The following is a 19,949-nucleotide window of genomic DNA, read 5'->3' as shown; positions in this document are numbered from 1 at the left end:
GGTGTGCAGGTCCATGCCCAGGACCCAAAGCCGCAAACCCCGGGCCGCCGAAGTGGAGCATGCAAACTTAACCACCACGCCATCGGGCAGGCCCCTACCTTATTTCTTGATAAAGTGATACCTCAAGAAATGAATCCAGTAAAAACAAAAACAATCTCCTTAATCACATAGTTCGCAGAGTTGATAATGAATGAAAAATCTTTCAAAAACTGCAAACCAAATTCAGCAGGTAGCTGAATGCCTTCCACAAACACATCTTTTCACGGGGCTTCCACAGGTCTGCATGCACCTGAATTACAGAGGGCTCAACATCAGGAAAAGTGAAGTCAACAAAGTTTCCCACCACCATAGTAGCTTACCCTCTTCTCTGTGGTTCCTATCTTTCAGCACCCTTGTCAACACATCTGTTCCCTGATTCTTGTGGTGATTTGAATATAGTGCTGAGCTCCTCTAGCAAGTTTATTACTTCACTTTTTGTATCTTTTCAACTCCAGATTTTCCATTTGGTTTTTCTAACTCCTTATTGAGACTCTCTATTTGTCGAGTCATTGTTATCATACTTTCCTTTAATTCTAGAAATATGGTTTATTTAGTTCTTAGAACATATTTATAATAGCTGCTTTAAATCTCTGTCAGCAAAATTTAACGCCTGACAACAATCACGAACAGTTTCTATTGTCTGCCTTTTTTTCTCAATATGCTACACTTTCCTGTTTCCTGGCATGTGTCATAACCATATATCGAAAACTAGACATTAAAATTTTATAAATATAATATGGTATAACAACTCTGCAAATCTGCCTTCCTCTACAATGTGCAGTTACTAATGTCTCTGCTCAGTTTTACTTTAATTCTTTTTTTTATTTTAAAGCCTGGTTTCCTGGAGATTGCCCCTGTGTCTATGTAGCTTAGTGGTTAGCCAATGATACAATAGAGAATATGCTCAAATACTCAATACAGGTTGTCATCATTTACTCAAATACTCAATAAAAGTTGCCATCCTTTCGAAAAGGATCTGTGTGTGGGTAGGGGAGCACATTCAACATTCAGAACATTTTCAAGTCTCCCCAGATTTTAGTTCCCCCTGGACCCTTTCATGGTTCCTCTGCACATACAGGAAGTCTCAGCTAACCATGACTCGAGGCTAAAAGAGCCGCCGGCTCTCCAACTCATATGCCCCAAGACCAGAACTTCCATGGACAATGCCACTGGGCATGGGCAAACCTGCCTTTCCAAGATGAATGAGCATCTTCCAACCATAGCAACAAAAGTGCTACTCCTCATAAACTTCCCCACCCTAGAAGAATCAACCAAGCTGGAAGGGGAAAAGGGTGGAGTGTGATGGGAACAGCTCCAGGCATGAATGCCACAGATTCCCGTTATTATTACTCAGAGTTAACCAGTTTCTCAAACATAAACACTTTTCAGATTGTTGTAAGCCTCTGACTGAGTTCCAGAGCACTGAGATGGTTGTTTTTACCTGTTTTGCAGATGACCTTAGTTCTAAGTCACAAACCTCCATCATTCCTAAGTGTATTTATACCAAGTTCTGTTCCACTGCTATAGCTTTATAATCTACTTTGGAAGTCCTTACTCTTCTACATGTACTACAAAACTTTTCATTCCTTTAGATCCAGCATATACTGCACCTTCTTTATGAGGCCTTCTCCCATTAATCCATGCACACTTATCTTTACCTTCTCTGAATTCCTATTATACATCATTATCTCATAATTATTTTGTGTGTTTATGCTTTTTATTCTTCAGCCACATCCTCAAGTCTTTGGGACAAGGAATTGGTTTTTCATGCTTTTGTATCCTTATCCCACACCTGGCACAGTGCTGAGTAAACAGTAAATTTTTGCCTACTTCTACCAGAAATTTACACTGGAAGAAACCTGCCTTGTAACACATGCCGTCAAACCATATCCCTAGAAAGCAACAATTAAGACTCCAAGATGTAATCATGTTATATCATTAGCACATTCTTCCTTCTCCACTGCACTCATCACCTAAAGTGCACACTATGGGCTAAAAGCATGTGATAAGGACTGCTGGTTGCCAAGTCTAATATCCATTTTGATCATCTTCCTTACTAACAAAACCATAATTATTTCCCAGCTTTCCTTGCAGCTAGGAGTTCAAGTTGAAAAGATGCACTAACTGAAAAGACAGCAGCCATTTTGAGATCATTAGGGAAAGGGGTCACATTCTAAAGATGGCAAAGCTGGAAAGAACCTAGGTCACTAATGACATTATAGAAACATTTCACTAGCCCTGGACTGTGTACCCACTTAATAACATGATTTGTGCAGGCCACTGTAACTTTACCAGCAGCTAAACATAATTCCTAATTGGAATTATATACTGAAAAGGTCACTACAACCTGATAACTAAATCATTATAAGCCATTGAAAAGAACATTATTCTCATTTAATATATGGACAAAGTAGAGAAAACAGCTGACTTTATGAGTAATAACAATTAATCCACAGCCTTCTCCTTGTTACAAATGTAACCAACATGGAATTAAGAGCATGCCTGCTTGGGTTCGAATCCATGGCTCTGCTCAGTGAACTCAGTGCCTCAGTTTTTCTCAACTGTAAAACAGGATTAAGAATGGTCTCTAGGGCCGGCCCCGTGGCTTAGCGGTTAAGTGCGCGCGCTCTGCTGCTGGCGGGCCGGGGTTCAGATCCCCAGCGCACACTGACGCACCGCTTCTCCGGCCACGCTGAGGCCGCGTCCCACATACAGCAACTAGAAGGATGTGCAGCTATGACATACAACTATCTACTGGGGCTTTGGGGGAAAAAATAAATAAATAAATAAATAAATAAATAAAATTATCAAAAAAAGAAAAAAAAAAAAAGAATGGTCTCTATTTCACAGTGTTGCTGTAAGGAATAAAAGAGAAAATTCATGCAATGCCCTTAAAACAGCACCAGGCACATGCTGCAGCAACAACAAATGTTAGTGATAGTTAATGATGGTTATTATTATTATCAGCTAATAGTAACTTCTAATCCACTGTAGAAGGCCATCATAAAAGTGACTACATTAAAAAACAAATAAACTGAAAAACATTTTTCTTAATGGTGCTAATCTTTTATTTCAAGACTGAATTCTGACCTATTACTGGCTTTCTTTTCTCTCTTGCTATCCCCCTGCATATGACAAAACAGCAGAGAAATAACAAGGCCTGAGTCACAGGAAACCCTAAATGTTTTTTCTTCCTTTCCCTTCTGTCTTATAAGAGCACAGTCTTATGGTAACAAAGATTTTAAGAAATCAAAGATCCCCCTCTGGAATAACAAAACAAATTTTTAATAGTGGTTAAAAGAATTTTTTTAATTTCCTTACCCTGAAGATCCAGTGCTTTTACAAACACCAAGGAGGGGCCTTTTTTCAGTAAAGTTGTCACACTTTTGAGCACCTGACAAGGAACATAAAATAAAATGTAAAACAAAACTTTGAGAAGTATTCCTGTATATTTCCCATTATTTTCATGCTCTCAAAAAAATTTGCAGTTGAAAAGATAGCAAACATTCATTATAAATTGATATAACTTATACACTTGACTGAACAAAAAATGGAAAAGCTATAAGTAAACCTATAACTATTTTTAAAAATTGAACCAGCATTTAAAATACCTTTTTTTAAAAACTGGCACCAACTGCATCTTATACACAGTCTCCATGGGATCAGAAAACCATCCCCAACTCCAGCAATTAATTACCTAAGACTAGTATACAATCTTGATGTAAAAATTAAATAAAAGTAGGTCAGGACAGGAAAATTATAAAATTATAGACCATTCTCAATATACATAAATGCAAAAATCCTAAAAAAAAAAAAATTACTAAACTGAATAGCAATGTATTAGAAAAAAATAAAATCTTATAACCAAATTGGATTGAGCCAAGTAAGTTTTCTTATCCCAATAATGGTTACCTACAAAAGATCTATATCAAATATCATAGGTAATGCTTCAGAGCATTCCAATTAAAATCAGTAATAACACAAGGACGCCCAGTGTAACTGCTCCTATTCAACCTATACTGGAAGTCCAAGTCAAGATAATAATAGGTGAACCCAACAATACTACTCGATATGAAACCAATATAAGAGCAGCAATAAGCAGAAAAATGGAGTCAGGAAATATAAATGGCTCTGAACCACAAAAAAAGATGCTCAACCTAACATGTGAGAGAAATTCCACTTAAAACTATATTGAAAAACTGCATTGAAACTTGCTCATTTTTTAAAGTGATAATGGTACTACAGTTACATTTTTAAGATTCCTTATCTCTTAGAATTAAATATGAAATATGAACCAATAAACCCATATGATATCTGGGATGTGGTTCAAAATATTCTGGAAGGAGTAGAGCAGATGTTAATGAAACAAGAATAGCCAGAAAATGATGGGTGATGGGTTCTTAGAGATCGTTATACTATTTTCACTACTTTTGAATAAATTAGAAATTTTCCATTTAAAAAATTTTAACTATATTGACATACACTGACCTTTACCTAAGAGTTTCTCAAAAAATCCAAAAGTTCTGTTAAAATTGTCTGGCCATATCAATAAGAATTATAAACACAAATACCCATTAATAGAGAAATATCACTGCTAAAATTTCATCCTACACATATACTCAGCCATGAGGAAAATAACCTGTATATATGATTATTCACTATACTATTGCTTGTAACAGCAAAAGACTAATAAAATCCAAATATAAGTATTTCCTACAACTATAAAAGAATGAAGACATGCTCTATAAAAACATGGAATGAGATCCAAAATATAGAATGAAAAAAAGGAAGATATACAATAATAAGAAGACACAAAATAATATCCCATCTTTTGTGTAACAAGGAGAAAGAGAGGCTTATCTGTATAGATACCTACCCACACACACTCTGCGAGGATACATACAAAATCTTAACTAACGATTACTTCCGATAGGGAGAATGGAAAAAGCACAATATAAGGAACAAAAATGGGAGCGAAGTTTTCATTGCATATATATATTATACTTTTTAGTTTTCAAATCATATGAATACATTAATTCCTCCAAAATTTTGATTTGTTTTTAAAAGGGAGGCCAATGCCAGAAGACGCAGGTAAGTGGTTGTTTCAACTTCTGAGATAAGCTGGTAGATTGAAGATATGCATTTCATTTTATCCCTTCTGAAAATTCCAGTATAGATATATTAAATCAAATAGGGTTAAAAAATGTATAATAATGCCAACAAATTTTGAAAACAGATGAATGATGACTATGTTAGGAGCCCTAAGTAAAAGTTCAAGCCAGTCCTGGGAAAAATGAAACATAAGACTCAAACTACTCGACACCTGATGATACCAGGTATTCCTGAGACTTATCTTTGTAAAGTTAGGAGCTTGTAAGTATTCTCTGGAGAATTTAACAAGTCAGTCCATGAAGAAAGACACTGTCAATCAGAAGGCTACAACAAACGGCACAACCAAAGCACCAAACCATAAAGTTAAAAGTTGACAAACACAAACACAGAACTTTCAATCAGCTTTTTAGTTTACCACTTAGAAATATGTGCAGACAACCAAGAACTAACAATCATCTGCCAAAGAGGCTAACTCTACACAGGAAGAAAAACATCAAAAATAAAAAACATTCATTAATATTTTCCAAGATAGAAGATATTTCAGGCATGGAACAATATAAGAATGCAATGAAAAATGGACTCAGAATAAAAGAGAGCTCTTAGAAATTAAAAAGTAAGGTAGATATTATTTAATAAACTCAATGCAAGGGTCAGAGGTAAAATCAAGAAAATTTCCCAGAGAGTAGAGCAAAAACAAAAAAAGAGAAAAACAGCTTTCACCTACACACACACACACACACACACACACACACACACACACACGAAATGTTAAAGGAACAGTCTCAAAGGTCCAATACATAGATAGGAGTTCCAAAAAGAGAGAACAGAGAAAATAGAGAGGAAGAAATCATCCATGAAATATTTCAAAACAATTTCGCAGAACAAAAGAATATGAGTTTATAAGCTCCTTGAGGGTCTAGCACCTTGGATTCAACAGACCAACCACAAGGTGCATTGTTTCAGGACAGTGGGAACAAGAAGTTTCCACAAGCCTCCATGGAGAAAAAAATTGGCTGTTTACAGCATCCAGAATTCAAGTGATTGCTCTAGGTATTACACAACTTATCACAAAAACCTACAGCTAACATCATACAGACTGAATTCTTTCCCCCTAAGGTCAGGCACAAGATATGGATGGCCCCTCTCATCACTCCCTATTTGCAGATAACATGACTGACACATAGGAAATCCCAAGAAATCAACAACCACCAAAAAAAAAAAAACACCTAGAGCTGATAAGTTAGTTGAGCAAGGTCACAGGAGACAAGTTCAACATACAAAAATCAATTGTATTTACACATACTAGCAATGAACATATGTTATATATACTAGCAATGAACATATGTAAACCAAGATTAAAAATACAATACCATTTATAATTGCTCTAAAGAAAATTAAAAACTCAGGTATAAACCTAATAAAATATGTACAGGATTTGTATACTGAAAGCTACAAAATGCTGATAAAAAAATGAAAGAAAATCTAAATAAATGGAGACAGATAATTGATATAAGACACATAGATTAAAGGAACAGAAGAGAACCCACAAATAGACCCACACAAATATGGCCAGCTGATTTTTGACAGACATGTAAAAGCAATTAAACGGAAGAAGAGTAGTCTTTTCAACAAATGGTCGTGGAGCAATTGGATATCCACAGGAAAAAAACCAAAATTGGACCTAAACCTCACACCTTATCCAAAATTAATTCAAAATGGATCACAGATTTAAATGTAAAATTATATAACTTTTAGAAGAAAACCTGCAGGACCTAGGGTTTGGTGAAGAGGTCTCAGACATGATACCAAAAAGTATGATACATAAGACAAAAAAAAAAAAAAAATCAATAAATTGGGTTTAATTAAAATTTAAAACAAGCTATACATTGGGGAAAAATACTTGCAAAATACATATCTGATAAAGCACTCATCTCTACAATATATAAGTAAACTCAAACTCAACACTAAAAAAACCCACACAGTCCAATTAGAAAACGGGCAAAGGACACGAAGAGATATTTCACTGAAAAGAAGATATAGATGGCAAATATACAAATGAAAAGATTTTCAATATGACTAGCCATCAAGAAAATGTAAATTAAGACTGCAATGAGATATCATTAGACACCTATTAAAACAGAAAAACAAAAAATCATAACAACAGCAAATGCTGGCAAAGATGTAGAGAAACTAGATCTTTCATACATTCCTGGTTGAAATGTAAAATAGTACAGCCTCTCTAGAAAAGAGTTTGGGAGTTTCTTTAAGGAAACAAACAAAAAAACTAAACATACACTTACCATACATCCCAGCAATCACAATAATAGGCAATTACCCCAGAGAAATAAAAACCTGTGCACACAAACTTGTACACAGATTTTCATAGCAGGTTTATTCGTAATAGCCAAAAAGTGAAATCATCCCAGATGTTCTTCAACAGATAAATGATATCTCCATACCATGTAATACTAATCAACACTAAAAGAGAACTGCCAATACACTAAACAACTTGGATATACCAAAACAATAATGTGCTAAGTAAAAAACCCAGTCTCAGAACTTCATATGCTACGTAATTTCAGTTATGTAACAATCTTGAAACGACAAAATTATTATAGAGACGGAGAACAGTTAGGTATGGTGAAAGGAAACAGCATGAGGGAATCACTGTAGTGATGAAATAGATCTGTATCTTGATTGTGGTGGTGGTTACACCAATCCATACACGTGATAAAATGGCACAGAACTATGTGCACACATTCCACCAATGCTGATTTCCTAGTTTTTATACTGTTCTAAACTTATATGAGATATAAACACTGGGAAAAGCTGGGTGAAGGGTACACAGGACCTCTCTGTAGTATTTTTGCAACTTCCTGTAAATGTGTAATATTTCAGAATAAAGTTTTTTTAAAATGGCAGATAGAATAAAGAGGAAATTACTCCTTGCTAGGACTGCTTTATAAATGTTTTTCTATAACATTAAATACTTTGAGTTTTGTTCTTTAAAAAGGTACACATCAGGCCAGCCCTGTGGCTTAGTGGTTAAGTGTGTGCGCTCCACTGCTGGCGGCCCGGGTTCGGATCCCGGGCGCACACCAACGCACCGCTTCTCCAGCCATGATGAGGCCGCGTCCCACATACAGCAACTAGAAGGATGTGCAGCTATAACATACAACTACCTACTGGAGCTTTAGGGGGAAAAATAAATAAATAAAATTATTAAAAAAAAAGAAAGGTACACATGTCAAATGAATGAGAAGACAAGCCACAGATTGGGAGAAATATTTCAAAAGACACATCTGATAAAGGACTGCTATCCAAAATATACAAAGAACTCTTAAAACTGAACAATTAAACAAACAACCAATTTAAAAAATGGGAAAAAGATCTGAACAGACACCTAACCACAGATGATAAACAGATGGCAGATAAACACTTGAAAAGATGCTGTACATCATATGTCATCAAAGAAGTTCAAATTACAACAGCGAGATACCACTACACACTTACTAGAATGGCCAAAATCCAAAACAATGACAATACCAACTGCTGGCAAGGATTTGGAGCAACAGGAACTCTCATTCATTGCTAGTAGGAATGCAAAATGATACAGCCACAGTGGAAGACAGTTTGGCAGTTTCTTACAAAACTAAACAAACTCCTACCATATGATCCAGCAATCACGCTCCTTGGTATTTACCCAAAGGAGCTGAAAACTTTTGTCCACACAAAAACCTGCACACAGATGTTTACAGCAACTTTGTTCATAGTTGCCAAAACTTGGAAGCAATTAAAACGTCCTTCAGTAGATGAGTGGATAAATAAACTGTAGTACATCCAGGCAATGGAATATTATTCAAGACTAAAACCAAATAAGCTTTCAAGCCATGAAAAAACATGGGGGAAACTTAAATACATTGCTCAGTGAAAGTAGCCAATCTGAAAAAGTTACCCACTGTGTGACTCCGACTATGAGACATTCTGGAAAAGGCAAAACTGTGGAGAAAGTAAAAAGATCAGTGGTTGTCAGGGGTTTGGGGGGAAGGAAGGATTAATAGGTAGAACACTGATGATGTTTAGGGCAGTGACACTACTCTGTATGATACTACAATGGTGAGTACATGGCATTATTCATTTGTCAAAACCCATAGAATGTACCACACCAATAGGGAAGAGTAATGTAAACCATGGACTTTGGGTGATGATGTGTCAATGTAGGTACTAATGGGGAAGGATGTGGATAGTGGGAGAGGTTATGTATGTGTGGGGACTGGGGGTGTATGGGAACTCGCTGTGCTTTCCACTCAATTTTGCTGTATAACCAAACGTGCTCTTAAAATATTAATTTAAAAAAGATGTACCAGGGCCAGCCCTGTGGCCTAGTGGTTAAGTTTGGTGCGTTCCGCTTTGGCAGCCCAGGTTCAGTTCCTAAGGGCAGACTTACACCACTCGGCAGCAGCCATGCTATGGCGGGGACCCACATACAAAATAAAGGAAGACTGGCACAGATGTTAGCTCGGGGCCAATCTTTCTCAAGCAAAAAGTGGAAGATTGGCAATGGATGTTGGCTCAGTGCAAATCTTCCTCAGCAAAAAGAAAAGATGTACCAAGCTCTTGAACACTCAGGTTCATTGTAGTATTATTCACAATAGCCAAAATATGGAAGCAACCCAAAGGCCCATTGATGGATGAAGAAATCAAGAAAATGTGGTATTTACACATGATGGAATATTATCTAGCTTTTAAAAAGAAGGAAACCCTGTCACACGCTACACACGGAGGAATCTTGAGGACATTATGCTAAGTGTAATAAGCCAGTCACAAAAAGACAAATACTCCATTATTCCACCTATATGAGGCATCTAAAATAGTCACACTCACGGAAACAAAGTAAAATGTGATTGCCAGGTGCTGGGGATGCAGGGAGAAATGGAGAGCTGCTATTCAATGGGTACAGAGTTTCAGTTTTACAAGGTGAAAAAGTTCTAGAGATCTGTGAATATACTTAACACTATTAAACTGTACATTTAAAATTTTGTAAAGATTTAAAGATGGTAAATGCTATCTTATGTGATTTTTACCACAATTAAATATTTTGAAAAAGGTAGAAATAAGTTGTGTGTGCATGCACACGGGTGTGTGTAATTAGACATATACATACATACATAGATATTTAGTTACATTAAGTACTAAATGCATAAACATATAAAGATAAACACCAATGTAAAGATAGGGATATACCTCTTAGGGGGTTTAGGATGGAGATAATGTTTGGGAGAGGTAGCCAGGGGATATCAGCACTCTCTTAACAATGTTTCATTTCTTCACTGGATGGTAAAAGGCAACTGTAATGTTAAGAATCCATGTTAACAGATCCTTTCAAAAATAATGAGGTTTAATCCAGAGGAGATAGGCTAATGGTTACACATTTAGATTGTGACATGACATAATATGATACTTTTAAATTGTGAATATAATAATTATATAAAATAAATTAAGACAAGTTCTATCATCCCTTGCCAGGCTATATTATCATGGATCAAAACTAAAAACACAATTAATGTTTACGAATAGAGTTCTTTATAACTATTTAAAATTTTCAGGAGCTTATAACAATCAGTGTTTAAGTCTTTACAAATCATTAATTTACTGTGGATCGTGTGCTGTTACCCCTGCTAAACAAATAAATCAGATTTCACAATAAACAATATGACTTGAACGAAACACAAATTAAAAATTAACTGGTCCAAAGCCCACAATATTTATGTTCCAAATTAATTAAAACTGAACTTCATCTATACAAGCCCAATTTTTCACTCCTACATATTTCACCTTCACCTTTAACAATAACTATTTTCCTTCTGCTTCCTGGTGTCTACAAGGTCTTCACGGTTTGTACCTGTATTATACATACCAATTTGATATTTTGAGGAATGAAACATCATGTCTTTAAAATGCAAATAATACTGACAAGAACGGTTTGATTGTTTTGCATTTCTCAAACCTGAACTGAACGACTCCATTGGTTTCAGCTGATCTAATGAGTTATCTCAGTACTGCTGACTTGGCTCTATAGGTCAGCCACCTGACACTTCCTAAAGAGTTACACTCTCCAAAGATATTCAGAGAAGGCAGCCAAGCAAAAATTTTAAACTGCAAAGTAAAGCCCTAACTTGAAAACAGCATAATTCCTGAAGCACCTACTAATAACACCATGCAAGTAGAAAGGACTAGAGCCTACAACAAGCAAGCAAATAACAACAAAACCTCCAAATTGATTTGAGGCAAGCTCTTCAGCTAAAAAAAAAAAATCTAATTTCAGAATTGGAAAACTAGTAACAAAACCTTAACTCTGCTTTAAATAATTTCATTGTGAATGGTTTGAATAAATACAATTTTTAAAGTGTTAGTATAAAAATTCTACAAAATCTCATGAACACTGTAGCTATTAACCTGATTTTTCATGCAGTATAAACAGTAGCATTTACTCTCCACGATGCCTAATGGAGTCATCACTCTCCCATAATGTAATCCTCCAAATTGTAGAGGATTAACTTTTTATATATAAAATTGTGTTTATTTGCATGTACAATAGAGACAATGACGTTATACACACCTGTTCTACAGCATTTAACAGAATGTAGCATGATGATTGAAATGAAAAGCGGCTAGCTAAATCCATCAAATATAAAAACTATTGCAATCCTGTTGCAAAGTCCTTTTGTTAAACTCCTTTTATTCTAAATCCTTTTAATTCTGTCCTATAACACTAAAACATTTATAAAAAGCTTAAAATCCTAATAAATCACACAATTAAAGTAATGAAAATGGGTTTGCCCACCAAGTCAGAACTCCTCTCCCCCTCAACAAAATTCAAGACAGTTTGCATGCCAGAAAATGTTAAATAATATCCCCCACCATACACACTATTGTAAACTCATTTAAACCAAGTTTAAGCTCATATATCAGCCTTAAAGATTTCAAGATATCAAATAGAAACCACTTCTGTGAGGATCCCAGAGCACAATCAGAGGCAAAGAAAAATCCACTGATCATGAAATATTCCAACTACTACTACTCTTTTGATGTTGAGGATGATGTCTTGAATATAAACATTTTACAAAAAAGTATGCTAATATTAATGAGTTTTAACTGAAAAAGTCTTTTGTAGAAAGATTTCATTGAACAATTTAATTCATTTTATCAGTTAAACCATTTCCAAGTCTTCCATTTCATTTTTTGTTTTACCAAAATAATCTCCTTTGGGAAAAGATTTAATTCAATCAGCCTTTCCATGTCCAGTTTTCCTTAGAGATTTTCTCAATGTGAGCTTCAAGTTGTAGTCATACATTGCAGATCTAAATTTTAGCTAGAAAGTATGATTCTATTGTCAATTTATAGTCAATAAATTTATTGTGTGTAATTTTAGATTCTGTTGGCATTTTTTCCCACTAAAAAGCTCTATTTTCTTACAAAGTTTTCTCTTTTATTTTCTACTTTTATTTATTTTACAAAATAATCTCCATTATGAACTTGATAATCCTCATATTTATTTCTTACCAAAACAGAGAAAAATGTGAGGAATTTTTTAAGACAGAGATGAAGTGTAAGATAAATGAGGAGGGAGAAATAGGAAAATAGATACACAGGCTGCAGGTACCATCAACCAAGCACAAGAAAAAGAAACAGGCGAGAAATCATATTACCTAAACATGATCACCAAAGACATCTTTGCTCTTTGCCTCAAATATCCAAAATATGCGTATACAGTTCAGCCTCCACAATGACCTCAACAAATGTAAAATATTAAAGGCAACATTTTTTCATTATTGCTAGCATTATTACCTTCCTCCATAAATTAAAATAAATGTTCAGTATGTGAAGTATCCCTTAACATTCAGTGGCATCATATTATTTCACTTGGTGCTCAGGCCCCCTGTGCTCTTTCACACATTAGACTCATCAGACTTGAACAAGCACAAAGTACAAACCATCCGTTTGGCAGACAAGTAAAATGATATCGAGAGGTTAAATAACTTGTCCAAGTTGTTGTGGTACGAGATTCCACATGTGAACCTGAAAGCCCAGAACTCTCTCCTCTGCTACTCTTGCTCAGTGAAAGAAGCTACTGTCAGAAAATTACAATCAATTTCTCAGCTGAAAAACAAACAAAATTACTGATAAAGGCTAATGTATTTCATCCCTTTGTGGCTTAATTCTCTCGTCTGTAAAGTGGGGATAAGTGGGGACCAATACCTCCACGGAGGACTGTTGTGAGAATTTAAAACGATAATTAATGCAATGCACTAAGCAAGGTGCTGCAACACGTAAGAACTCAATAAACTTTACACAATTACTACTGTTGCTGGCAACTCTAGTATGGTGAATCCATTCATCTACTTTTCTGGTAAAAAAAACTATATATATACTGTTCACATCCTTGGCTCCTCTCTCGCTCTTCTACCATGGTGCCAATGTCCCTTTGACTTAACTCTCTCCACTTTGCTCACCCACACCGGAATATGCCAAGCACACTTCTGCCTCCGGAATGCTGCATTTTGTGCTCTCTGCCTGGAAATACCCAGTTATGGCCTAATTATCTGCATAGTTCACTTGTACACCTTTTTTTGGGTGACACTAAAATATATTCCAATCAGAAAGATCATCCTCCATCATGCTCTAGCTCCTTACCATGATTTTTTTTCTTCAAAGCACTTAACAGAGGCTCTTATTATACATGTTATATTGATTTATTTATCTGTCTCAGCACACTCAAATGGTGACTCAAACTCCACAACACAATAAGATTTATACAAGAATATTTACAACAGCTTTATTTATAATAGCTCAAAACTATATTCAACTCAAATTCCATAAACAAAAGAACGGATAATTTAGTATATTCATACAATGGAATACTGCTCAACAATAAAAAAGATATACTGATACATGCAACATCATGAAGAACAGGGAAAACAGCTCCCTCAGAAGTGAAAGAAATCAGAAGGGTAGATGCTTCCAGAGGAGAGAAGGGTGACTGGCGAAGGGCATGTGAAAACTTTCTGGGGTGACAGAAATGATCTCTATCTTTATAGAAGTATGGGTTACAGGAGTGTATGCATTTGTCAAAACTCAAACTGTAACACGTAAATCTCTGCATTTCTCTACTGTAAATTACACCCGCATTAAAAAATTGAAGTAAACAAGATGTTCAGTGGCAAAGGAAATAAACTGTGTGCATGTGCATGACACTGATAGTGGCTGATTAGAGTGGTAAGGTTAGAGGTGAGCTTTTTCCTCTTTTTTTTATCTAAAATGTGACCAAAATATTAATAATTAGTCTAAGGGAAAGGTATACAGGAGTTTATTATCCTACTCTTTCTACCTTTCTGGGGGTCTGATGTTTTTCAAAATAAGAAGTTGGAATATACATGCATTAGAATAAAAAGTAATCTATTTCATTCAAAACGTTAATTACTTTAGAAGTGACTGCCAATACTACAACATAAAGGTTCAACAAGTTTTACCTTAACCTTTTTAGAGAAAGATTGCCTGAAAAAAACAAAACAACCTCAGCATAAGCATAAGGGATAACTGATCTCTCTCTCATTCTAATTGCTGAACTGCAAGCATGAACACCATCGTGCACAATCCCATACCCAAGTCAAACAACGTTTATAAGTGTTCGTGAGTCTTGCTCATGAGTATATTGAAATCCTTACATATTTACACTCATCTTATACACATATTTTATATTTCACATTTCAAATAAAACGTATATATAGTTAAAAACAGCATGTTTTTTAAAGATATTTGTTTTACAAAATGGGATCATAATAATTATTCTTCATCTTATTTTTCTTACTCAACGCATCATGTATATACTTCCAGGTCAACAAATACACATCTAACACACTTTTTAATAGCTTCATAATATTCCTTGGTGTGCCTACAACGCAATTTATTTGACTATTCCTACTGACGTGCATCCAAGCTGTCTGCTATAAACGTTCTTGTAAACACATTCTTATAGACGAACACTTCTGTTCCTATGAAGTAGACTTTCGAACATGCAACGGCTAAGTCAAAGGACATATGTGGGATTGCAACATGCATGTAATTTAATAAATATTGTTTGCTCTATTACTTTCCAAAAATGCTTTTTTTTTTGGTGAGGAAGATTCGCTCTAAGCTAACATCTGTTACCAATCTTTCTCTTTTTTTGCTTGAGGAAGATTAGCCCTGAGCTAACATCTGTGCCAATCTTCCTCTATTTTACTCCCACCAATACTAAGTATTACTACTTACTTAAAAAAAATTGGTAATCTTATAATGTGGATACTTACTTTCCACTATATTCCTAAATTGTAAATGCTACAGCCTTTTAAATAGGAGGTTTAACATCTTCAAGGAATGAGTTTTTTAATTAGGCTACTACATATGGTGATTGTGCTACATAATATAGAATTCTGACCGTGTTCCAGATGTTTATATACATTCCTGACACCAATTCTACAAAAGGGTCATACTTTCTGTGTTTGTGCAGTCACATCTCTTCCACCTTGCCCATATTTGAGCAAACTTTACACGGCCCAATTCTCATTATACAATATAGCTGCCCAAAAATAAATCTAGAGAAGTCATATATTATAAAATGAGAAGCATTAAAAAGCAGAATTAGTCTCAAATCATATATGTGGCATTATCTCACAGTTTACATTAATATGAAAACACTATATATATACTAGGAAAAGAAAGTACATTTAGTTTAGAACAAATATGCCCAGGTAAAGAGGGTGTTCAGGGGCCGGCCCTGTGGCATAGTGGTTAAGTGCACGCGCTCCACTGCTGGCAGCCTGCTGGACCAAATTTTGATCCTAAAAAAGAGCCAGTTTGCAATTAAAGGCGATCAACAACAAGAAGTCTTTATCAAATATATAAATAAATAAAACTATTGTTTAGAGAGGAATGGACCAGCAGCGTTATTCAGGATATAGTTGACAAAGATAAACCTGAGATATTTAGGGAGTGGGATGGAGAACTCAAACTTAGCTATTTTTCTCTAAGTCCTCTGCAGTTTCACATAAATTCTAGAATCAACTTGTCAATTTCTTCCAACGGGTTTTGACCGGGATTTTGCCGAATCGACAAATTAATTTGGCGAGATCTGACATGTTAACTATATTGAGTCCTCTAATCCAGTGGTTCTCAACTGGGGGCACTCTGTCAATGTCTGGAGACATTTCTGATTGTCATGACTAGGGGTAGGGAGAACATTATTCATTACAGTCTCAAATTAGAAAAAACTGAAATGCCCATTAACAGTAAAGCAGACAAATTACAATATATTCATACAGTGGGTAACCTCCACAGGGTCATCACATTTTTCTTAATGGAACAGATAATAAATACTTCAGGCTTGCAGGTCATAAGATCCCTCATACAACTACTCAACTTTGCCCACTTAGTACAAAAGCAGCCTTAACCAATATGTAAACAAACAGGCATGGCTGTGTTCCACTAAATTGTATTTGAAAAAACAGGGAGCCAGCTGTGGCCATCTTTGCCAACCCCTGCTCAGTGTCAATGTCTATATTACAGTGGCGGTCACAACGGGCTGGAGGGGGCGAGGGGTGGTAGTAACATCTAATGGGTAGAGGCCAGGGATGCTGCTAGACACCTAAAATTACACAAGAAAAACCCCCACAACAAAGAATTATCTGGTAAATATGTCAATAGTACCAAGGCTAGGAAACCCTGCTCCACAGTGATGGAAATTAGTAAACTACAGCTTCAAAAAACATGAATGCATTTGCAAAAACATAATGTTTAGATAAGAAGCCATATACAAAAGAATATATACACTATGATTCCATGTAAATAAAGTTCAGAAACAGATAAAACTGAACTATAGTGTTGAGGGGATGCATATTTATGCAGTAGGTTAATAAAGAAAGGAAGTATTTACCATAAAAATTAGGATGGTGATTACATTTAGGGGAAGGAAAGGAGACAGTGATTGGGATATTTTGGGATAGGTCACTTGGGGGCTTTCTGGATTGCAACAATATTGTATTTCTTATTGTAGATGTGGTTGAACAGGTATTCATTTCACACTTTGTTAAGATATATATTTGTTATATGCACTTTTCTAAAGCTATTATAATTTACAAATAATCATAAACCAAATACCATTTAAGTTAAATTTGACAGAATGGAAGATAAACTTAAGAAATTTTCCCAAAAACAGAACAAATAGAAAATGGAAGATAAAAAAACTAAATAAGGGCCGGCCCCATGCCTTAGCGGTTAAGTGCGCGCACTCCGCTGCTGGCGGCCCGGGGTTCGGATCCCGGGCGCGCACCGATGCACCGCTTCTCCGGCCATGCTGAGGCCGCGTCCCACATACAGCAACTAGAAGGATGTGCAGCTAGGACATACAACTATCTACTGGGGCTTTGGGGGGAAAATAAATAAATAAATAAAATCTAAAAAAAACTAAATAAGAACGTTATAGATGTCCAATACCTAACTGAGAAGAGTTCTAAAAAGAGAGAATGAAGAAAATAGAAGGAAGGAAATTTATAAATAATAAAATAATAATACTGTATAAGAATCTTCCAAAACTGAAGGACATCAAGCCCTTCTACCCCACCCTCTGTTCTCCACACAGCAGACAGCATGATGCTATAAAAATGTAAGTCTGACTGACCTCTCCTCTTCTCAAAACCTTCCAGTGGCTTCCTATCTCATTCACAGATGGAAAGTAAAAGCCAAAATATTTATCACGGCTTACAAGCCCTCCAGCCTCTGGCTCATCATTTAGTTCTCTCTCACCTATCTCTAATACGCCCGTACCGATTTCGCTTCAGCCTCACTGGCCTCCTCCTTGCCATGACCAAAAATATGCCAAGTGTTCTGCCTCCGCCGGGCCTTTGCACTCTGCCTATAAAATAGAGGATGACTAATTTTTGTCATAAAGTCCTGAGAGGTTAGTTGACATTTAAAACTACGCACATGAGTGATTTATAAAAAATAAAACAGATTTCAATAAAAAGGAACCTCTGTTGTTAAATGAATACACATTTAGGATTGTCCTGTCCTCCGATGAACTGATGTTTTTACCATTATGAAATGTCCCTCTTTAACCCTGGTAATACTTGCTCTACAGTCTTGACCCAATATTAATAGAGCCATTCCAGCTTTCCTATGATTAGTATTTACATGGTGTAAATTTACTATTTTATTACTTTAAATATATTGGTATTTTTATATTGAACATATACTTGTTATAGACAGCATATAATTGGGTCTTGTCTTCTTTTGGATTAACTGAGTCTTTTTTAATATTCTATTTTATCCCTTGTATTGGCTTATGAACTATACCTATTTGGGTTTTGTTGTTGTTTGTTTCTTTTTTTTTATTGGTTGCTCTCGAGTTTGCAGTATGCATCTAAGTTATTACACTATCTTCCAATAATATAGTATTTCATGTATAATGTAAGACTTATAACAGTGTATTTGTCCTTTAAACTATTGGTTGTTCTCATATGCTGCTCATCCTTAATTTTCAATTCTTATCTAAGACAAAAAAAAACCAGAGCAGTTGGTGTGGGTTTCTTTTCCTTTTGTAAAGGTTAGTCTGTTTGCTAGCTAGGTTATTCATCTGGTGTAGAATTTCTGACAGAAAGTTCCATGTGGAGCATGGTGAAGGCAATGACAGAAGGAGGACAGAAAGAATTAAAAATATGATATTCAAAGAGATAAATGGCAGAGAATTTTCTAGAATTATATAAAGACAGAAACCCTGTGATCCAAGAAACTTGATGAATCTCTAGTAGAATAAAAACAAATTCACACCTAGAAAAAAGTCTGGAAAATATACACCAACTGCTAACATATTAAAAGAAATATACCTGTATACATATATATAATTCATTTTTATAAAAATTTGTTTTAAAGACTAGGAAAAGAAATGTGGGAATAAGACAGAGAAAATAGGAGGAAATATAATCCAAGAAGGTATAAGATAGACTAAATTGAAGAAGAAAAACAAGGAGAAGAAGGAAAACTCTTTGAGAAAGGTGGTTTAAAATAAAACAAAAAACAAAAAAACATGGTAGTAAAATTATCTTAAAGGGCCAACCAACATTTACACTATTTCCATTATGTCTAACAAAATGTCTACAGACACCCTATAAGTAGCTTAGGAGAGTATCTCAAAAAATGCAATATTACATTAGCCACAACTCTAAGAAAGATATAAAGGACCTCAACCTGGAAATTAGAAGCAACAACGCTCCTAATACACTCCCATCACAGTTATATACAATCCTTTAATGCTCTGAGCGGCTAGTATAACTTATAATAGGAAGCTCTAGAACATAGAGGTTAAGAGGAACTATATTCTGAATAAATTATCAGAAATTATTATTAAAAGCCCTATTTTTGGCATCAATAAATGTCTGTGTATGAGAAGCTACCTAAGGTGCTGAAATGACAAATGTTAAATTTTTTAAATATATGGTTATTTTTCCAAAAATACTATAATATACAAGGTTCCAGTAACCATGTCAGAGCCTATGTATTAAATAGCCAACAAGAATACTTTTTAGGGGCCGGTCCCATGGCATAGCGGTTGAGTTCTGCACGCTTCGCTTCAGCGGTCCAGGTTCAGTTCCCGAGCGCAGACCTACACCGCTTGTCGGTGGCCGTGCTGCAGGGGCAACCCACGTACAAGATAGAGGAGGACTGGCACAGATGTTAGCTCAGGGCAAATCTTCATCAAGCAAAAA

At 35.5% G+C, this 19,949-nt stretch overlaps 1 protein-coding gene across 7 annotated transcripts in view; it reads right to left on the bottom strand.

Annotated features, from left to right (window-relative positions):
- The window catches only part of BCAS3 (BCAS3 microtubule associated cell migration factor), a 559,119-nt gene that overhangs the window by 479,416 nt on the left and 59,754 nt on the right, over positions 1–19,949 (bottom strand). For all 7 annotated transcript variants that reach the window (XM_058560481.1, XM_058560485.1, XM_058560483.1 and 4 more), the window contains exon 7: positions 3,361–3,433. In XM_058560481.1, coding sequence (XP_058416464.1) covers positions 3,361–3,433 — 73 coding nt within the window. The remainder of the gene's footprint in view (positions 1–3,360; positions 3,434–19,949) is intronic.

This window comes from Diceros bicornis, chromosome 18, assembly GCF_020826845.1.
Source record: "Diceros bicornis minor isolate mBicDic1 chromosome 18, mDicBic1.mat.cur, whole genome shotgun sequence".
NCBI lineage: Eukaryota > Metazoa > Chordata > Mammalia > Perissodactyla > Rhinocerotidae > Diceros > Diceros bicornis.
This window is presented reverse-complemented; position numbering and strand designations above follow the sequence as displayed.